The sequence below is a fragment of the Archocentrus centrarchus genome, chromosome 9, assembly GCF_007364275.1.
Source record: "Archocentrus centrarchus isolate MPI-CPG fArcCen1 chromosome 9, fArcCen1, whole genome shotgun sequence".
Classification (NCBI taxonomy): domain Eukaryota; kingdom Metazoa; phylum Chordata; class Actinopteri; order Cichliformes; family Cichlidae; genus Archocentrus; species Archocentrus centrarchus.
Window position 1 is genome coordinate 26,700,844 of NC_044354.1, and position 19,797 is coordinate 26,720,640.

A 19,797-nucleotide genomic window follows, 5' to 3' on the forward strand; every position below is an offset into this window, starting at 1 on the left:
GAATAGGTGTTATAATAAAAATACAGTACTGTATATCCCACTAGAGACATACTAAAATATTTTGAGAGACTCATGGACTTAGAAACCTGATGATCATGATGATGATGGTGGTTTTTGCTTTGCTTTCTTAAAACCTTCTTTTGGGACATCTACCAGATATTTTTAATCACTTCTGTGCATTTTTCATGTTCTGCTGACCATTGAATTAAATGGTACCTAAGTAGAGTTTAATCCCTGTCTTAATCAAAAATATGTAGGGACTAACAAAGTCTCGTCAAATTTGAATATATGAGTATAAAGCCACAGTAATTCTGATTTATCAAACGTGTTTGCAAAACAAAGGTGTCCAATTTTCTGTAAAGGTGCAAAGGGCATGGGGGTTAATCCCCTGGCCTCCACTGGGTTCTTCAGAGGATACCAGTCAGATGTTTTACAGGACTGGCGTGCATCATCTGTTAACATGTCTTAATAAGGTCCCAAGAAGCACAAGGTGTTGTAACAATAATAACATGGGACCAGCCAGCTGGACATCAAGCAGCCTTTTACAAAGCACACTTGATCCCTTTGGCACAAGAGCCACTAACATTGGCTGTCAACAGCAGATTAAGTTTCTGTGGGTGGGGGGTGGGGCGAGATCCTGAAACATCCATAAAGACATCTGTTGGGAACATGTTGCACTCAAAAGAGAGTGGGCAGAAGTGTGTGTCGTGTCACTTGTTTAAAAAAAAAAAAGAAATCAAACTTCAGGATCCAAACCATAAAGATTTTCTTCTTCAAATATGATATAAAATTGATTCATGGTGAATAAACACAAACAAATGGAGGTAAACAAATGCAACAGTCTATATAACTTTCCTAATTTTCGTCTCTATCGTAATGAAACACGAGTCAAAGTGATTGTGAAATATGTTTAATAGAATTTTACAGAGTAACTATACATGTTTAAAGTATCAGTGGCTATCTTGAAATAAGGATCTATTAGAGTATTCAACAAGCAGAATATTTTGACCATTTCAATGCAACGGAGCTCCCAGTGAATTCCAAAACTGGAATCTCAATCCATGTTCAAGGTCATGGTTGGCACTGCCAATAATAGTTGACTGTGGCCACATGCCAAGAGCACCACTTTGTATGCTGTTATCTTTGGACACTTTGATTGAAAGGAGTCTCCTGTGGGCCAGAGAAAGTGAAAACCCCTGTGCTGCTACACGTGTTCTTTATGTTGTGGATTCAGAAGCATCTTAAACCATGTCAGCGCTATAAGGTTAGTGGTCTGGTTCTTGCAGGAGATAAACTCTGAAGTAAAACAACAGCTGAGTATAAGAGAAGCGAGAGATGAGCAAAACAAAGCCCACGACAGAACAATGACAGAAACTCTGTCAAGTTCTCACAGCACCAGCCTGTCCCCCCCTTCCCCCTGGATGATCTGACCAACAGACTCCTGGTTCTTTTCCTTTATAAAGCACTGCCTCTTGCACTCCATCAGCTGCTCTAGGTCATGCCACATCTTCACCTGCTCCATGTTGGCGCTGTGGCTCTCCCTCACCACTTTCTGTTCCTCTCGCAGCTTCTGGAGACCACACGAGAAAAGAGGCATCAGTGAAAAATAACCAGCACGTAATCTGTTTGCTAAAAATATGGTACAGCTCTGGAATAAACCCAAATATGATCACATTTTGTGCCAACCTGGGGCAGAAAAAGTATGTTAAATGTGTCTCATAATGAGATTCTACTGTCCTCTGAAGAAACAAGATGTATATTTATGGGATTTCAAGAATTCTATAATGCATTTTGTTATATAGTGTGTTACATAGAATTTACTTTTATTTTGCGTCCTGTTGTGAATGTTCAAGTGTATTTTTATTTATTTGTCTATACTTTTGCTGTTTAAGTTCTATGGATGGATGGATGGAAGTACTTGTATTTGTTGAAAAATCCATTCCTGTACTGTTTCTGGTCACTGCTTAAAGCTAACCAGACTGTAGTCTAAATTACAAATGATTCCTACTTCTACATTACTTCAAAAGAAACTTCCTTGGCTAAGCTGTCTGTCCTCAGATCATGTTCTTGACAGAATAAAGGAATATTTCCAAGTATTGACGCGCTGCATCTGTTAGGTCAGCACTCTTTTCTCACCTTGCCGAGTAACTCCTGTTTGGAAATGTTCTTCATGTACACTTCCCTACAGCGAAGCAGAAGAAGTTTAGTAATATGCAAGTGGCAGGCATTTCTCAAGCTGATTTCACCCCATGTATTTAAAGATCAAGGTGTGTCATCAGCATCAGCAAAGAAAGTAGATTAACTGGCTGTACTGTTATGAAAGCCTGCTGAAGTAAAAAGTCCATTCATCTCGCGAACAGCTGGCTGGTCTGGCTCAGCAGGCTCACCTGATGGCTTTCTTCTTCTCTTGCGGATCATTGGACACGTAGGCCTTCATCTCTTCGGCTGCCCTCTGTGTTTGCATCTCAAAGATCTGCCGAGGACAGAGAGGCAGAGATCGAGGTTACTGTCACAGTGGGTGTTTGTGGGGGCAGGTGGCTTGCAAAATGCCATGACACCGTATTCACTCCTGTGCCTAATTCTGTTTGAAAACAGTGATAACAATGGGTAGCAAAGTCCTGCTTTAAGCAACTATCTTTTCAAAATACTTGCCTCTGACATGACGTTGATATAATGGTATCGGTTTTCCTTCTGTGCTGTCTCCTCTCTCGATGCTTTCACCTCCTGTGAATTAAAAAGAGAACATGGATGTTCTTATGTAATCACAGTAAAGATAAAATCTATAATAATACAATGGAAAAAAAGCATGTAAAATTCATGTAAACTGCTGAGTATATGAAACCTGTGCATTATAATAACTGTACCTGCTCCAGTTTCGATCTGTTGCTCTCCAAACCAGCAGCGCAGCTCTCATACTGTGCCTTCTTTTCTTCATGCTCTTGGCTTAGCTCCTGTTAGGAACCCAAGCATGACACACCGGAAGAGCAAAGCAAATCCATTACTATACAGTAAGAGAGCTGTGACAGATGCATTCTTTTCAACAGTCTTGTCCCACTCAGAGCACCGTTTAACGTCAACAAAAGATTGCAGTTGGAGTTCTAGCAGTTTAACTTCTTACAGAGTCTATTTATGTCTTCCTGTTGCGGCTCTTCATTAACAGACATAACCCATTGAGATGTAAGAGCAATTCTGGGAACACATGCAGGAAAATTAAATCCTCTGTTCTAGCTCAGCGATGCAGGGAGCTTTCCCATCATACATTTATTTATGGACTACGTAAATTATTCCCAATGGGCCTTATCCATGATAGCATAATATACAAGCAAACTCCTACTTGTTTGCTGAGACAGAGTTAGGATCCATCCGATATATTTTGAAGTATGAATTAGGTACTCATACTTTATAAAAATTCCATTCTGTAGTGAAAAATCTGTATCAAATTCTTGCCTGTATGCTTTTATTAATAGGCTGGGTGTTAAAGAGGGATATTGTTTTGTCCTTATTCAAATGTGGTCAGGAGACCAACTGTCATTACAAACACTGTCTGATGTGGTGTGAGGATTCTTTGAAGTTCAGGATTAATAATTCATATGACGCTCACCTGACACCGCTGCCTCAGCGACCTCAGTTCTTTAATAATTGGTGCGAGAGCAGACTTTTTCTCCGCTATCATGGAGTTTAACTTCTTCACCTGTAAAAAAAACCAAAAAAAAAAAAAACCAAACACACATTGCATGAAGAATAAAAACAAAACAAAAAAGAAATCTTACAATGTTCATATACATATGTAGGTATATGCATTCAGAGTCTTGAGAGGAAACAGCTGGTAATATGACTGTGACTAATGATTTACTGAGAGGATGAAGTTAGCCAGCACTGTCAACCAGACAGATGCAAGCTGGCAAATCAGATGAACATTTGGAGAGAGTGCCTGTCGCTGGGAGGTAAGCAGGTAAGCATTGACCGAAACAGCACAGAGCAGCACAGCTTTGAAGTGCCGTTTTCAAATTAAATGTAACAGTCTTCTTTCAGCATGGATCCAGGTATATTTGATATCATCATTAACAAGGAGTCTTCAGTTAGCCAAAAAAAATACAAGCTAGCAAACGGATTAATAAAAGTAACAACTGCTTTCCTCTGAGCTTCCACGCAAAAGAATGAAGAATTTAGTATTCTTGTTGTAACTGCACATTAGTGATAACAATAACAGGGGGAAAAAAAATGTATCAAACTTTCAGGTTTAATGAAATATCCTGAGGTTATTATTTGCTAATTAGACCCATCTGAAATTTAAGTTGGACAAAGCTATTTTAGACTTTCATGAGGTCACCAAAGGTCAAACAGCAGGGAAGGTGCAGATATATGACTTTTTTTGAATGGTGGATTATGGTTGAAGTTCAGGGAGGTCCTGTGTATGTGCATGCTGTCCAGTTCAGGGAAGCATCAATTCCACCTTTTCCCTGCTGTGACAAAACAAAATCTGTGTGTGTGTGTGTGTGTGTGTGTGTGTTGGTAAAAAAAAAAACATTACAATATGTTACTGTAATAGACAGTAACATTGTTACCGTAACACTGTTACTGTCTATTCCAATATGACAGCGAGCCAACATCTACAAGGGCCCTAAAAGAGCTAAATGAAATTCATTCAGTTTCTTTTCAACAGCATATCATATTCCCCTGAACACGCACGCACAAAAACACACAGACACACAAACTGTGCTTAAACTAACAGTATTGGAGACAATCATGTCATTGCACTTCACTAGTATCAGCGCTAACAGTATTTGCAGCCACAAGTGCAACAAGAAGTACTCAGAGAGCTCAAACCTCCACCAAGGCAGCTCCCTCTCTGGGCAGTATTTACTGTTAAGGAAATATTATTGTACTTTGTATATATTAATTTTGTTTTTGTTGCTCTTTTTAAAATGTACTTTAAAATGTTTATAGTGCAGTAAAAACAAGTGCAAACAAGTGAAGCCCATTTTAATATACCTGACGTAATTTTGAGTATAATTGTTTATTTTTTTATTTACGTGGCTATAGTACACGTGTACAGCAGCATTCACTTCATTGTTTAATAAACTGTGTTTAAATGCTAAGTAATAAGTATTAAATGAAAAATGCTTTTGATCAGAAGTTTATTTTGTTTAAAAAAAAAAAAACTTATTCAGGAACAGTGCACATATATCCAAATTGTTGTATATTTAAACATTATAACCTGTTACTGTAATATACATAACAAATTCATTATAAAATAGATGTTGCCAATACAAACAAAGGCAATATAATTTTAAGCAGAGTTTTAAAGATAAAAGACCATTTATGAAAGTTTGACCTTATTTGACCTTGAAGAAAAGGTCAAACGTGATGTGATATTTTAAATCTTTATATGTTACCTTCTATATGTTGACAATAGACACCACACATGTAAAAGTCATAGTTTCTAAGGGGTTTTGTCAGTTTTGGACCAATAAATCATTAAGTTGACCCTTCAGCATCATTAAGTCTTGGTGGATGTAAGCCTCATTTTAATGGATTGTTAAAATGACTCCACTCTACAGCCCCACAAAGTTTTCTCAGAATTCATTCAAAATGTTTTGAGCTTTAAAAAAAACAAGAAAAAAAAAACCATAACCTCCTTGGTGGAAATATTAAGTCCTTTATACATATGGTAAATACTGCATGTATATTGTGGTTTTTTCTACTCCTGTCTTTGTATGATCTCAGTTAAAGTAACTAACATAGCATTTCTACTATAAGGTAAAAACTACTGATGTCAGAAAAAGAGGCTGTTAGTTTAACGGACTGATGAAGGCAGCATGGTTACATATCCCATGTCTGAAATGTGCTCCTGCCACAGCATGTTTTAAATATATAACATCATAAATTATTTCAAAATGATGAAAAATTACTATTTCACTATTCATTTACTGGCTGATGTTTTGATACGTTTGTACAGGTTTTCTTTTAAAAGATAAAATCTAATCTGTAATTTTATCATCCAGTTCCCTGTGTTGATCCTTTCACACGTAGCAGCTTACGAACTGATCAGTAATTATGTATTTACAGTAACTACAATGTCTACAGTCTGTTAAATAGCTCCTCAGAGTTAAAAAAAAAAGAAAAAGAAGATTATGTGTGGGTTCTACCGAAGGCGGTTTAGTCACCATTTCAGACATGTCATCCAGAGTGCGGCCCTTCTTCTCGTCTAGCTCGCTCTTGATGGCAGAAACCCTCTCCAGCTCTTCCTGAGTATCACTGTAGCCTGAGATGCCCTTCTCAGCCTCCACGGTTTGCTTTAAAACACAGCAGAGGTCGTCAAATATTGTATTCTGATCAACATGAATGTTCTCTTTGATTTCACATACCACCCCAATCCCCCCCCCCCCCCCCCCCCCCCCCCCATAAAGCTGTGACACCGTGTAAAATGTAAATAAAACCAGAATGCCAAGATTTCCAAATTTCATAAACCCATATTTTATTCACAATAAGGGTTCAAGGACAACTAGAAACCTCTTTCAGGCAAGAATGTTTGCACTGTCGACTGTTGTGTTAAAAGAAGAGGAGATGCTACACAGTGGTAAACATGTTGCTGCCATCAAATTGAAAATCAGCTAATATAACTCTTAAAATGGTTCATTTTCTCAGAGAATTTATCAAATGTTTAACCTATCTTCTATTGAAGATAAAATGTGGGTTTATGAGACTTGCAAATCATTGCATTGTGTTTTCATTTACATTTTATAAAGCATCCCAGGTTTTATGGAACTGCAGTTGTATGCTGTTTTTCCAAGTAAAACTGTGAGGACATTAACAGAGTGCCTGATATTTAAGCTCTAAAAAAGCAAGAGGAGCTATGTGGTTTTAAAATAAAAACAAACAAACAAACAAAAAAAAAAACAGGCTCTGGCATTGCCAGCCAGTAATGTGATCAGAAGGAAAACTTTCATTGCTTGAGCAAATCCTTGTGTGGGATGGAGACAGAGGAAGAGCAGCAGATGCAACCGTCAAAAATAGTAGCTCAGTCTGCGTCAGAGAGCCCATCAACAAGTCAGGTGCTGGGATCACACAAAGGTGTGAAGCCCTTTCTAGGAAGCTTCACTGTTAGCAGAACAAATGTGAATGGGGAGATCAAGTGAAAACAGCACATTTGGCCTGGCAGTATGCGTGCAGGGAGAGGAGGTGGGGTAGATGTAGTCTGAATACATTTCAGAGAGGACAGTAAGCATGCTTAGGAAGATTTCTGTAGTCCATTTTGAAATATTGAATGGGCATTTGTGCAACCTACTGTATTTAAGTACATCATTCAAGTATATCATAGTAGTATCTTTCATGAAATTCAAAATCAGGAATTACCAGTTTCTGCTGGACGGTCTCATGTCTCTGCTTGAGAATCTCCTCTGTTCGCTGCAGGACTCCATATTCTGCTTTCAGCTCAGCGATTTCCTGGCGTTTCTTCTTGTACATTGTCCCCTTGCTGCGCAGTTTCACCACCAAACGTTTCAGCTTAGAGGAAAAGGAAACAGAATTCAACATTAGCCTCAGCGGCAACAGACTGTCCACCTCCCACCCTATGACAGCTGGGCTAGGCTTCAGCCCCACTGCGACCCTGAATTAGATAAGTGGAAGGGTCCATACAAACAGCTGCTTTTTCTTTCACTAATCCAGCAGTTACAGAGCAACATTACCAGTTATTTGAAATCATGTGTCTGACCATCCAATGAATGTGAATCTAGTATTTATACTACAATTAGCTAAAGTGGTATGTAAGATTAATGGGAACTGCAGAGTCAGGTAAATACAGATTCAACATTACAAGCAGGGGTTAAAGTGGGCTGGAACGATCAGGAATGCTGTTCGGGCAGTAAATGAGGAATTAAATGTCACCGGCAGATTAAGTTGGCATTGCTTCATGTCTGTGTAGATTCTCAGTTATCCAGGTCATAGTAGTCTCTGGAGCTTGAAAAAGGCGACTGGACTTCTTTTTGTTTCTTGAAGACGTTTCACCTCTCATCCGAAAGGCTTCTTCAGTTCTCAACCAAATGGTGGAGAGACCCAGGTATTTAAACCCCTGTGGGCGTAGTCCCCTGGAGGTGGTTGGAGAAGCCACTCCATGCATTTATGGACTCCCAAAGATCCACAAAGAAGGAGTCCCACTTCGACCCATTATCAGCAGTATAAACTCGGTCACCTACAACATTTCCAAACACCTCGCCACCATCTTATCACCGCTTGTTGGCATCACACCCCACCACATTGAAAACTCTACAGATTTTACTAACAAGGTCCAGAATCTTGTACTGGATCCAGATGAAACCATGGTGTCCTTTGATGTGGTTTCACTTTTCACTTGCATACCTACAACTGAGGCAGTGGAGACCGTCAGAAGACGACTACAGGAAGACGATTCCTTACTGAACAGAACCAGCTTCACCCCAGATCAGATTTGTGCACTTTTAGATCTCTGCCTTACCACAACATATTTTAAATACAATGATGGATTCTACAGACAGAAGCATGGATGTGCCATGGGCTCCCCAGTGTCTCCCATTGTAGCCAACCTTTACATGGAGGAAGTGGAAAGTAAAGCTCTTGGTTCTTTCAAAGGGATGGCACCTAGCCACGGGTACAGATATGTAGATGACACCTGGGTCAAAATCAAAACCCAAGAAGTAGAAGCCTTCACTCGTCACATTAACTCAGTGGATAAATACATACGTTTTACCAGGGAGGACACCAGAGATAACAAGTTACCATTCCTGGACTGTGCGGTGCTTATCGAGGAAGATGGAAGCCTCAACATTGAAGTTTACCGGAAGCCCACACACACAGACCAGTATCTCCTCTTTGACTCCCACCACCCTCTGGAACACAAACTTGGGGTGATCAGGACCCTACAACACCGTGCGGAAAGTGTTCCCTCTAAGGCAGAAGGGAAGCATAAGGAACACACACACATTAAGAAAGCCCTCAAAACATGCGGTTACCCCAACTGGGCCTTCATCAAATCAGCTAAGATGCACAGGAATGAAGGCCAAACACAAACTACAGAGAATGGGAAGGACAAGAGGAACAACATTGTCATCCCATATGTGTCAGGCTTGTCAGAGAAACTCAGAAGAATTTTCTCCAAGCATGACATCTCAGTATACTTCAAACCAAGTCACACCCTAAGACAAAAACTGGTTCATCCCAAGGACAAACCCGCCAAACACAAGATCAGCGATGTAGTGTATGCTGTTCAGTGCAGTGAAGAATGCTCGGACCTCTACATTGGTGAAACCAAACAGCCTCTTCACAAACGAATGGCACAACATAGAAGAGCCACCTCGACAGGACAAGATTCAGCAGTACATCTGCATCTGAAGGAAAAAGGGCACTCTTTTGAGGATGCCAATGTCCACATTTTGGACAGGGAAAACAGATGGTTTGAAAGAGGAGTGAAAGAAGCCATCTATGTCCACTGTGAACAACCATCATTGAACAGAGGAGGTGGATTACGTCACCAACTTTCCCCCGCTTACAGTGCTGTCCTGAGCTCCCTTCCCAGACGTCTCAACCCCCATTCACACCTTTGTTCCAGTGACCTCAATAGGCCACAGGAAACAATGGAGCGGAGTCCTAAGTTGGTTTCAACTGAAACCACTGATTAAATATGACCCACGCCCCCTTCACACCTGGGCACATGTGTTCAAGCACATGATCAATAGAGGGTCATAACCACCTCCAGGGGACTACGCCCACAGGGGTTTAAATACCTGGGTCTCTCCACCATTTGGTTGAGAACTGAAGAAGCCTTTCGGATGAGAGGTGAAACGTCTTCAAGAAACAAAAAGAAGTCCAGTCGCCTTTTTCAAGCTCCAGAGACTTGGCATTGCTTCCAACTCACTGCATGAAGATACTTGCTCAATAATATAAAAAAAAAAAATTACATCCCATGCTCCGCTCACATTCTCAACACGCAACTTTTGCTTCTTGTTCCTATGATGTGTTCATGGTGTACTTCAGCACCTAGCTAGCGCCTCAGAAGAGGAATTAGCATAAATGGAGTCATTTTTCTGAAGTAGCAGGTCATTTTTTTATTCTATTCTAAGTGATTCTTTTCCCCATGCTGCACCACTCCACCTGATCTAAGGGTTCCCTTCTTTTCTTGTACTTCTTTCAGCTGCACCCTTTAGAAGTCACCACAGCAGATCATCTGCCTGCCCTCTGTATGTCCTACATCCATGAATCTTCTATGTGGTCTTCCTCTTTTCCTACCTGGCAGTTCCATAGTCAACCACTTTTGCTGAATATATTCGCTCTCCCTCCTTTGGACATGTCCAAACCATCTCACCCTTGCCTCTCTAACTTTGTCTCCAAACTGCTCACCCTGAGCTGTCCCTCTGATCTACTTATTTCTAATGCTGTCCATCCCGGTCACTCCCAATGAAAATCTTAACATTTTCAACTCTTCCACCTCCAGCTTGGCATTCTGTCTTTTTGTCAGTGCCAGCTTGTCCAATCTATACATCACAGCAGGTCTCACTACATTCTTGTAAACCTTTCCTTTCACTCTTGCTGCTCTCCTCCTGTCGTGAATCACCCCTGACATTCGTCCCCTCCCACTCCACCCTGCCTGCACCGTCTTCTTCATCTCTCTTGTGCACTGCTGATCCTTAGTTGATCCCAGATATTTAAACTTGTCCACCTTCACTACCTCTACTCCTTGCAGCGCCACCATTACACCTGTCTCTCTCTCTCATTTACACACATGTATTCTGTCTTACTTCTACTGACTTTCATTCCTCTTCTCTCCAGAGCATACCTCCAGCATACATCAAGGAGAGAAGACAAGTTTCCTTGTATTTTTTCCTCCCTCCAGAGGATATGCCAAATATCCTCTTGGCAGTTTCCCTCATCAGTTCTTTCCCAGTAATCTGGTAACTCTTCCCTCCCTGTCTCAGCTCCTGCCTGAACTCTGCACACCATTCTTCCTTCTTCAACTTTCATCATTTAATCCTTTCCTCTGCTTTCACACACTTCTTGATTTCCAGAGTAATCTTACAGACTACCAAGTGATGCTGCACAGCACAGTCTCCCCTGTCAACATGTTGCAGTCTCCCAGCTCTTTCAGATTGCACTCTCTGCAGGGAATATAGTCCACCTGTGTGCACCTTCCTCCACTCTTATATGGCACCCCATGTTCCTCCCTCTTTTTGAAGTAGGTATTTGCCACCTCCTTTTCATCCTTTTTTTTTTTTTTTTTTTTTACAAAATCCAATGCCATCATACCTTCCCAGCACCTCCTCTTCACCTCTGTTCCCTTCACCTACATGTCCATTGAAGTCTGCTCCATTCACCACCCTCTCCCCTGGGGACACTCTCTCCAACTTCATCCAACCTACTGCAGAATTCCTCTAACCTGTGGGGCATACGCACTGACAACATTCAACATCACTCCTTCGATTTCCAGCTTCAAACTCTTGATCCTGTCTGACACTCACTTCACGTCCATAACACTGTTCAGACTCTTCCTTCAAGATTAGTCCTGCACCATTTCTCTTCCTATCTATACCACCCACACGCCTTCCCCTCTCCTCTTCCTTTGTCTTTAGCCAACAGTAGAACAGTTTCCACCGGCACCCTGTTGGCCAACAGCACCAGAGAGTGTTGTTGTTGACCCGGGCCCTGACTGATCCGCTATGGAAATCTCATTCTTGATGATCCGCATGCTTGACTTGGCAAAGGTTTTACAACGGATGCCCTTCCTGATGCAACCCTCCCCATTTATCCGGGCTTGGGACTGGCACAAGGAGTACACTGGCTTGCGGCTCCCCCGTGACTGGGTTCGATCTTCCCCCACCTGCCAAATCTCTAACCCCTGACTAAAAGCAACCACTTCCACGCGGATGAAATTATAATACCTTTTAAATCTAAACATATTGGTTATAGGTGCATCAAAAATAACAAGGAACATACATTTTAAAATTACTGTTGGTTCTGTGAAGCACATTATAACCTGTTGTAAGTAAGAAAGTGTTCAAAGTTCATATGGAAACTGCAATGAAAGAGGCATAAACACAGTTTATATTTGGCAGCATGGTGTCCAGCACAGCTGTGATACTATGAAAGGCCACAAGAGAAGACAATGGGTTGAGCCAGGGGAGGGAAGGGATTAGAGAACAGCAGTGGCTGCAGCAGAGGCCTGGAGGCCATCTATGATCTGAAAGAGTCACTCGATCCTTTCAGATTCACAGCCAGCTATGTACAGCAAACAGCTTCATCTGACAGAATAACTGCTTTAAGTGGATGCTCACTTACTCCCCACCCCAAATGTCTGCTGGGACACAATGAAACGCCTCCACAATGAAGAGCAGCTATAAATGAACACAGACACAGAAGAACAGCCCCAGAAATCACAGAATGCACTTCATGTGGACCCATGGAGCCTGTGAGGGCGTACATTTATTCTTTGTGTATTTTGGGACATCAAGGGCAGACGTGGTTGCAAGAGGAATTAGCACAGCAGAATTATACTGCATAGTGTTCCTGACACTGTATCCCCAAAACAACCGCTGTTAAAATGGACAGCGGCTCATTCGGCAGTACACCCACATGCATGCAGGCAAGTTAACAAAACCTGAACTGTGCAGCAGATTCTCCAAATAACTGCATGCGGGACAAACAGCAGGAAATCAAAAATAAATCCACATTATTTCAAGTTAAAAAAAAAAAGTGTTAGTCAGATCTGCAAACTAGACTAAATATAACCAGTGCGATGAGGGCGCTTGATAAAATGGTTTCCTGTTACTGTCCAACCAATGACGAACAGATGCAGTCATCCCCCTCAGAGAGACCCTGCAGTTGGTGGACGGCATGTGATGACACATAATGGTCTGAATGGAAAATACCTCTGATAAAGTGATCATCTCCACTGTGGCTGATGGCCTCAAAGCTACGAAGGAGTCTGATAAGCTGCATTTGACAAAACATTTTCCATTCACTTCGTTCATGAGCAGTCTCAAGGGCCTCTTTGTTTTTACAAACGGCTCTCTAATTTCAGTTAAAGAGTCTCAAATTGATTGTAATACACAGGAATAATTGATGTGAAACATAACAGTAGATCACATATTCCACTGTTTCTAATTATATTTCTTCCTGTCACAGAGATTTTGCTACCTCTACACCACTGCAGGGCTCGACTGCTCGTTTTTGCTTCTCTTCCAAAAATTAATAAACACTTTGCAAGTATTTTTTTCACTCATACTTTACTTCCACTATCCATCCTATCCATCCATCCATTTTCTTCCACTTATCCAGGGTTGGGTCGCAGACGCAGCAGCCTAAGCAGAGAAGCCCAGGCTTCCCTCTCCCCAGCCACCTCCACCTGCTCGTCCGGAGGGACCTCAAGGCATTCCCAGGCCAGCCGGGAGATATAATCTCTCCAGAGTGTCCTGGGTCTACCCCGGGGCCTCCTCCCAGTAGGAGGCGCCCAGGAGGCATCCTAGTCATATGCCCAAGCCACCTCAACTATGTGTGTACTTCAGCTATTCATTAGAAACATTCAAAGAATTAGTTTTATTCCTGCTGCAAAAGCCTTCTTTCAGTTTTGAGCTATACTATAGCCCAGATTTTATGTGAAGTGGACAGTGGAGGTCTAAAAAAGGTTAACCATACATGTCCATTTGCCAAGCTTGTCTAAAGTATTTTGCCATTAATGTAGTTATGATTAAGGTGATAAAAAGCATATAAAAACAATTACACAACTATCCATCCTTGCATTTGGTTAACAATATATATAGTTTGTTTTCTTTTCTTTTGAGTGTAAAACTGTCAAAATCAGGGCTAAACACATTCGTGCATTTTCCACATCAGCATTCCCCAGCCAACACTGGGCCCAGCAATGTTGCAGTGCTGCTCTGGTGTCAGCTTTTGGAAACCATGAAACTGGTTCTAGATTGGGCACCAGAGCTGCATCAGTGGAAAAGGAGGAACAGTGATCTGGCTTAGGACTCAAAATACCTAACCCACTAATCTTCCTTCATAGTATGCCCCTCTGGACACAGGTGAGAGCAAAGAGAAAGCTGCTGTGACTGATCTCCGATGAAAGCCCACCTCTTACCTCACTGATATAAAGATGCATTAAACAGCAGGCTATAAAAAAAAAATCAATTCATATGGTGCAGCTCCCATTCATCACCTTCTCTCTGCTTTTACAGAACAGTGTGTCGTCAGTGCGGTAACTTTAGTCTATTGGCCAAATGAGAAGTAACTCAAGACTTTGATTCATGTGCAAGATTTTCTTTAAGTTTATCCTATGTTAACTTCACTTCTACTCATCAATGTGACAGCTCAGAGTAAACCATGCCATGTGTCTGAAAGGATGGGGAGTACATCCTTGTCATGGGATTTAAACAAAGATAAGAGTTTCTATGCCCCAAGTCTGCTTAACATTGTTTGTCCAGCTGACTTGAATTAGGAGATTGATTACACTAAAGATTAAGAAAAAGGCCAACTTTCAGGAAGTTTGTCCAATACAGTTCCTTGTTCTGGACATTCTCTCTTTTGTGTTCTATTTATGACTGTGCATGGGAACGTGGGGGAGAGTAGGGAAAAGGGATAAGTAACATTAGACAGTGAGCCTGTCTGTGTTTGGATAAGAACAAAAATAGCCTCTTGTGTTTTCTGTGGATTGCAAATCTTCTAGCGCTTACTTTGATAAAGCTGGAGATGATAGCGGTTACTTCTATCACATAGGCCAGTGTCCTGTTTCTAAAACACTGTTGTGTTCAGCTAATAAACCAGCAAATATTGGACTGATTTGTGAGTGTGAGCACCAAGAGTGTACCTCATCACCACGGATGACCTCTTCCCCGTCCGCGCCTTGTGCCTGGTTCGTCCTCTGTCTCAGCTCCCTCTCTGCCGCAGCCAGCTCCTCCCTTGCTTCCTGAAACTCCTCTGCCCTCGACTCCTTCCTTCGAGCAATGATGGAGGCCTACAAGGGTTGTGTTGTTTAGATACACAAACATGATGAAAATGACAGAGCTGGAAAAAAGGTGTTCTTCTACTACGCTGGACACCAGTCATGGTACAGAATGCTTACACAAGTGTGACAGCTACATTCATTGAGAACAGAATAAAGCTATCTGGTATTAAGTAGCTGACTTTTCAAATAAAAAATATCTGTCTCTTTATCCAGCTCTCTGCAATCCTAAGCAGGATAAGAAAACAGATGGATGGAGGGATGAAGGATTGTACATGTTCAACCCATGCGTGTGCAGGCTCCATTTTCATCAGTAATCAAAACAAACAAAAAAATCATGGCTAATCTCGGCCCAGGACACTCAAAAAAAAAATGAGATTCGTAACCCCAGGTCCAATCTTTCTTCCAACTCTGTTACAAGTGTAACTCTGTGAGGAGTCACTTTTTTTGATGCTGAAGGGTCTCTTAACTAAGGGGTACAGTAAAAATATAGTGGCAAGCTTTGGATAAGGAACTACTGATTCATGCCACTATTTGATAGATATATTACCATCAGGTTCATAACATACTGGTCATACCCAAACATCCAAAATTTCCACATTTTGTTTACTGCGACAATCCTGAAATAACTGTACGATGCTCATATCTGTAAGTGTGGGAAGTTTCCTCCATATCAGCCACAAAACAGGTGCTGCACCTTCAGGGAGTGTGGTAAACACGTCTGCACTGGTGCAGACATGCCCCCCCTTTTATCATATCACAAATTGCACATCCTCGATTCCTCTGTCTTAGTATCTCTTACCAAACACGGGAGCGGAAGGCGAGGAAGAGACACGAGGAGAGGGGAGTCAAGGCAACAGGCATTTAACAAAATGAGACATCCTTCCCTCTGAGCCTCATTTTAAAGTGATTAAATATGACGTTTGGCACGACTGCATCATAAACTTGTTGGTGCTATAGCCCAGCCACTGCTTTATTTTATGATCTCAGATGTAACAGTATTCTTGACAAACATTATTTAGGTTTACTTTTAACCTGTGAATAAAAATGTAGCAATGTTTAAAGAGTCAAAAGTAGACAGAATGATGAAAGACATCAGACAAAAAAAAAAAAAAAATCAACACAGTCAGAACCTGTTGTCTGTAAAGGGAGAGTTTGTCATCCATGGGGTCATATCTCATCATCCTCTTCTCAATCAGCTGGTTTATCTGAGAATCAGCTTCCTTAATCTGTGAGAAGGTAAATTAAAAGTAATTCACAATCTTGATGGTTCACAACCATAACACCACATCCTGGTCATCCAGACCTTGTCCTCCAGCTCCTCGAGTTCAGCCTGGCCCATTGCAGGTTCTGATGCCACTTTCTGCAGGAACTGCACTGCACGCCTCATACCCTCCAGCTCCTTGGGGAGTTTCTCGGAGACCATGTAGGAGTTGATCTTGATCTCCTCTTCGAGTCTTTTCATTAAGCCTGAAAGAGAAAAATCTTTTCATTAAGCACTTTGAGCTTATTGAACTTAAACCCCTTTCAGGCATTCAGTGCGTCTAATAATGAGAGAAAATATGGAAAACAAAGTTCTTTAAAAATGTTATTGTAGAAAGACAAGTGCTTATACTAAACATCAGCAGCTCCATTTAGCGTTACTAATTTTTTTGAGCACTTATGATTATTGAATTTAATAGTGCAAGCCCATCTCTGTCTGCACTGCAGTCATTTTAGAAACTGCAAATGTGTAAATCTCTCATTTGGCTGAGAAAAAAAACAGATGAGAACAAAAGGAGACAATTTCAACATCAGATAAGCTCTATTAGAGCACTTCAAAGATCAGTACAATCAGAGGGTCTCAGCAGATTAAAGCCTATTAGCTGAGAGACACCCCCATCACAATCTGTCGTGCCCTCGAATGCCCCATCCAGCTGTATACATCTAGCAGGAACATGGTTACCCACTCTCTGGACTGGCATCTGCTGCAGCCTGTCGCAAATCCTTCAACTGCTGCTGCGATCTCAGCAGTCTCTGCTCAGCCTGAAACAGCTGAACACACAAAAGCAATCACAGATATAGGCAATGCCAGGAAATCAGAGAACTATTTTCATATTAAATCATCTTCTTTGACATTCGTTAGCCAGCCTGAGGCAGCGCCTGTGGACGTGTTTGAGCTCCGCACGTCTATGGGGCTGCATGTTAAGCGTCAAACTTCTTATGTTAAATGTTAAAATCTGACAAATTCCATATGTACTGGAATAGAAAAAGTGAGTTAAATCTGAAAATGTTTAAACAATAAAACCAAACTAAATTTAGAAACCAAAAGTCTTTCTAGAAGTAATCTTTTTTTTTTTCTTTTTTTTTACTTCTTCTGTCTTGCCAAGCAAGACAGGAGAAGTAAAAGACAGTGAGAACAGGTGCAGAAAAGGCAGTGAGCATAATGGCTCGCAAACTTGTTTAACTTGACGGTTGTGACTTGATAAAATGATAAATAATAACTGATCCCAAGGATTTACTTGATTCTTCTGCTCTTGCTTCTGGTGAGTCAGTGCCTCTTCCCTCTCCTTCTCCACCCGCAGCTGCCTGGCTTGCTCCAGCATCCGCTGATGGCTGGACACCAACTCCACCTAGTGGAAAGAAAATTTGATGATTAAGTGCCGTGGCAGCTATGAGATGGCCAGCAAAAATAACTGAGAACCTCTGACAGAGTCAGGTTTCACCTTTTGACAGGGCCTGTAAGTAAAACCTATGAATTCAGCACCTCATTACTTCCCAGCCTCGTTAAGACAGCCTGTCACATCCCTGTGACATGCCTGTCAGATTTATTAGAGGAGCTGATAATATATGTTTGAGGTCATGTTTTCATTCCTCAGTCAATCCTAAAGCCTTCCAAGCATTACAGGAGCACCGAGGCCTCCCAGAACAGTCTGCCTTACCCTCTTCTTCAGCCTCTCCACACGCTTGATTAGCTGGTCTTTCTCTTCCTCCATGGCACTTATGTCCTGTTATTGCAGAAAAGATTAAACAATGCCATGAATGAAGATGAGAGCTTCATACTGAGTAAAGTTTAGAATCAGTAACTTCTAACAAGCAGTGACTGTAAAGCATTTGTTACCCTTCTTATTTCTGCTGTGGAGAAGCCTGAAGTCCTCAGCTGCTCACACTCCTTATGATAATTCTTAAATCCTTCCACCAGCTCTTCATACTGTCAACACACATTATTTACCATTCCATTAAATTAGCAGTTCCAATAACACAGTAGTGGCATGCATCTTTAATACACTGACAAACCTGGTGGAAGGTGTCACTGATAACATCATCCTGCAGAAACTCTGCAGGCACCTCGAGCTTAACAAGGAAACGAGCCAAGTAAGCCCTCTTCTTCAGCTCGGGGACCCTCTGCAGCAGCCAGTGGAGGATTGGGTAAATCACAGGTTTGCTGCCAGTCACCAGACCCTGCCTGAAGCTGCTTCTGCAAGAGGGGAGAAGGAGGAGGAGAGCTGATTCAAATTGCAGAAGATGAACGGTAAAACTGTGGGAGATCCACTACTACGTTTCACTGATACTGAGGTGATTATCAAAAGTGGTAATGATCCCTATAAGTTTTGATTATCCCAAACACGGCTCAGTGGAATGCAAGTGTCAATCTAGTTTATTTCAATTTCATTTATACAGTGCTAGTTCATAGCAGCAGTTGTTTCATGGTATTTTATATCATAAGGTAAAGACCCCATTACATAAGAGAGAAAACACAACCTCTTATGAGCAAGCTTTTGGTTGCAGCGGGGAGAAAGAACTCCCTTTAAACAGGAAAAAAAACCTCTGGCATAACCAGGTTTAGTGAGGTGCAGCAATCTTCCAGGACTGGATGGAGGGAAAGTGGTAACAAAATAGAGGGTAAAAAAAGGAGAGCACTGAGAAATAAGGACAAAATACAAACTATGGGAGACTCATGGAGAGTGAAATGAGGTGAAAGAAATGCTCAGTGCAAGGGAGTCCCCAGCAGCATAACTGAGGGACGGTTCAGGTTCACCTGACCCAGCCCTTACCATATAAAGTTAACAAAGAGTAAAGTTTAAAGTGGTACCAGGATGGCTCAGTGGGTGAGCAGGTCTATGTACTGGCTGTGGTGCAGGTGGCCTGGGGTTGTGGTGGACCTGTGGCCTTTTCCTGTGTGTCTTCCCCTGTCTGTCTCTCTTCACTGTACACTATCTAATGAGGGGGGAAAAAGTAAATTTGAGGCCTAATCTTAAAAGTCAAGAGGGTGTCTGTCTCCCAAACCAGGCCATGGTTCCACCCTGACACTATGTTGTGTTGTAGATGTTTAATAAATACAGATTTAAGTGAAATAAGAAAGCGCAAACAAAGAGATATATAGTTCAACATTATAAAATCAGAGCGAGATCAGGGTTATTTTAGCTCAGTGTCTGCAGGTACGTACACATCAGAAGAGTTTCCTGGAGGTTTGTATTTCAGCATCCCGAGCAGAGCGCACACTCTCTTCACCGTCTGCTCAGGGATTTCCTCACGGATGTCTATAGCTTGCTAAAAATAATAAACATCAGTAAGAGGCGTTACCCACCACAGGTCAATTCATGAACACCACACATAATCACACACTGTTAACACCGACAAAAGTGTCATGAACTTTAGCGAGTATCCGGTCACCTTTGGGTCTATTTCAGCCAGGACATCGTTTAAAACCTGCTGCAACTGCATCGGTTCCAGAGAGTCAAACGTGATGAGGTTTAAGGTCTTCTTGAATGGCTCCCTGTTCAGTTGCTCGACGATGAATTTCAGCTGTTCATTCATGTTGGAAAAAGTGGAGTTTGATGCTCTCAGCGGCT

At 41.6% G+C, this 19,797-nt stretch overlaps 1 protein-coding gene across 1 annotated transcript; it reads right to left on the reverse strand.

The window, feature by feature from the left end:
- Positions 1 to 884: 884 nt before the first annotated feature.
- ift81 (intraflagellar transport 81 homolog) lies at positions 885 to 19,762 on the reverse strand. The gene is made up of 18 exons (XM_030737416.1): positions 19,619 to 19,762; positions 19,392 to 19,495; positions 18,242 to 18,422; positions 18,066 to 18,155; positions 17,887 to 17,952; positions 17,467 to 17,577; positions 16,915 to 16,999; positions 16,272 to 16,435; positions 16,099 to 16,194; positions 14,831 to 14,977; positions 7,357 to 7,506; positions 6,168 to 6,296; positions 3,602 to 3,691; positions 2,865 to 2,951; positions 2,653 to 2,724; positions 2,388 to 2,473; positions 2,137 to 2,182; positions 885 to 1,570 (listed from the first exon to the last, which is right to left on the reverse strand). Exons 1-18 carry the CDS (start codon positions 19,760 to 19,762, stop codon positions 1,388 to 1,390), a joined length of 2,031 nt encoding a protein of 676 aa, XP_030593276.1. The 3' UTR covers positions 885 to 1,387.
- Positions 19,763 to 19,797: the final 35 nt, after the last annotated feature.

What these genes read in the sequence shown, in the direction of transcription:
- ift81 (XM_030737416.1), bottom strand. Translation starts at nt 19,762, where the DNA reads ATGAATGAACAGCTGAAATTCATCGTCGAGCAACTGAACAGGGAGCCA. An exon ending in CCAGGAAACTCTTCTGATGT is followed by an intron (nt 18,423 to 19,391) that starts GTACGTACCTGC and finishes CCCCTCTTGCAG; the next exon opens with AAGCAGCTTCAGGCAGGGTC. An exon ending in TCTCCCTTTACAGACAACAG is followed by an intron (nt 14,978 to 16,098) that starts GTTCTGACTGTG and finishes CAACCCTTGTAG; the next exon opens with GCCTCCATCATTGCTCGAAG.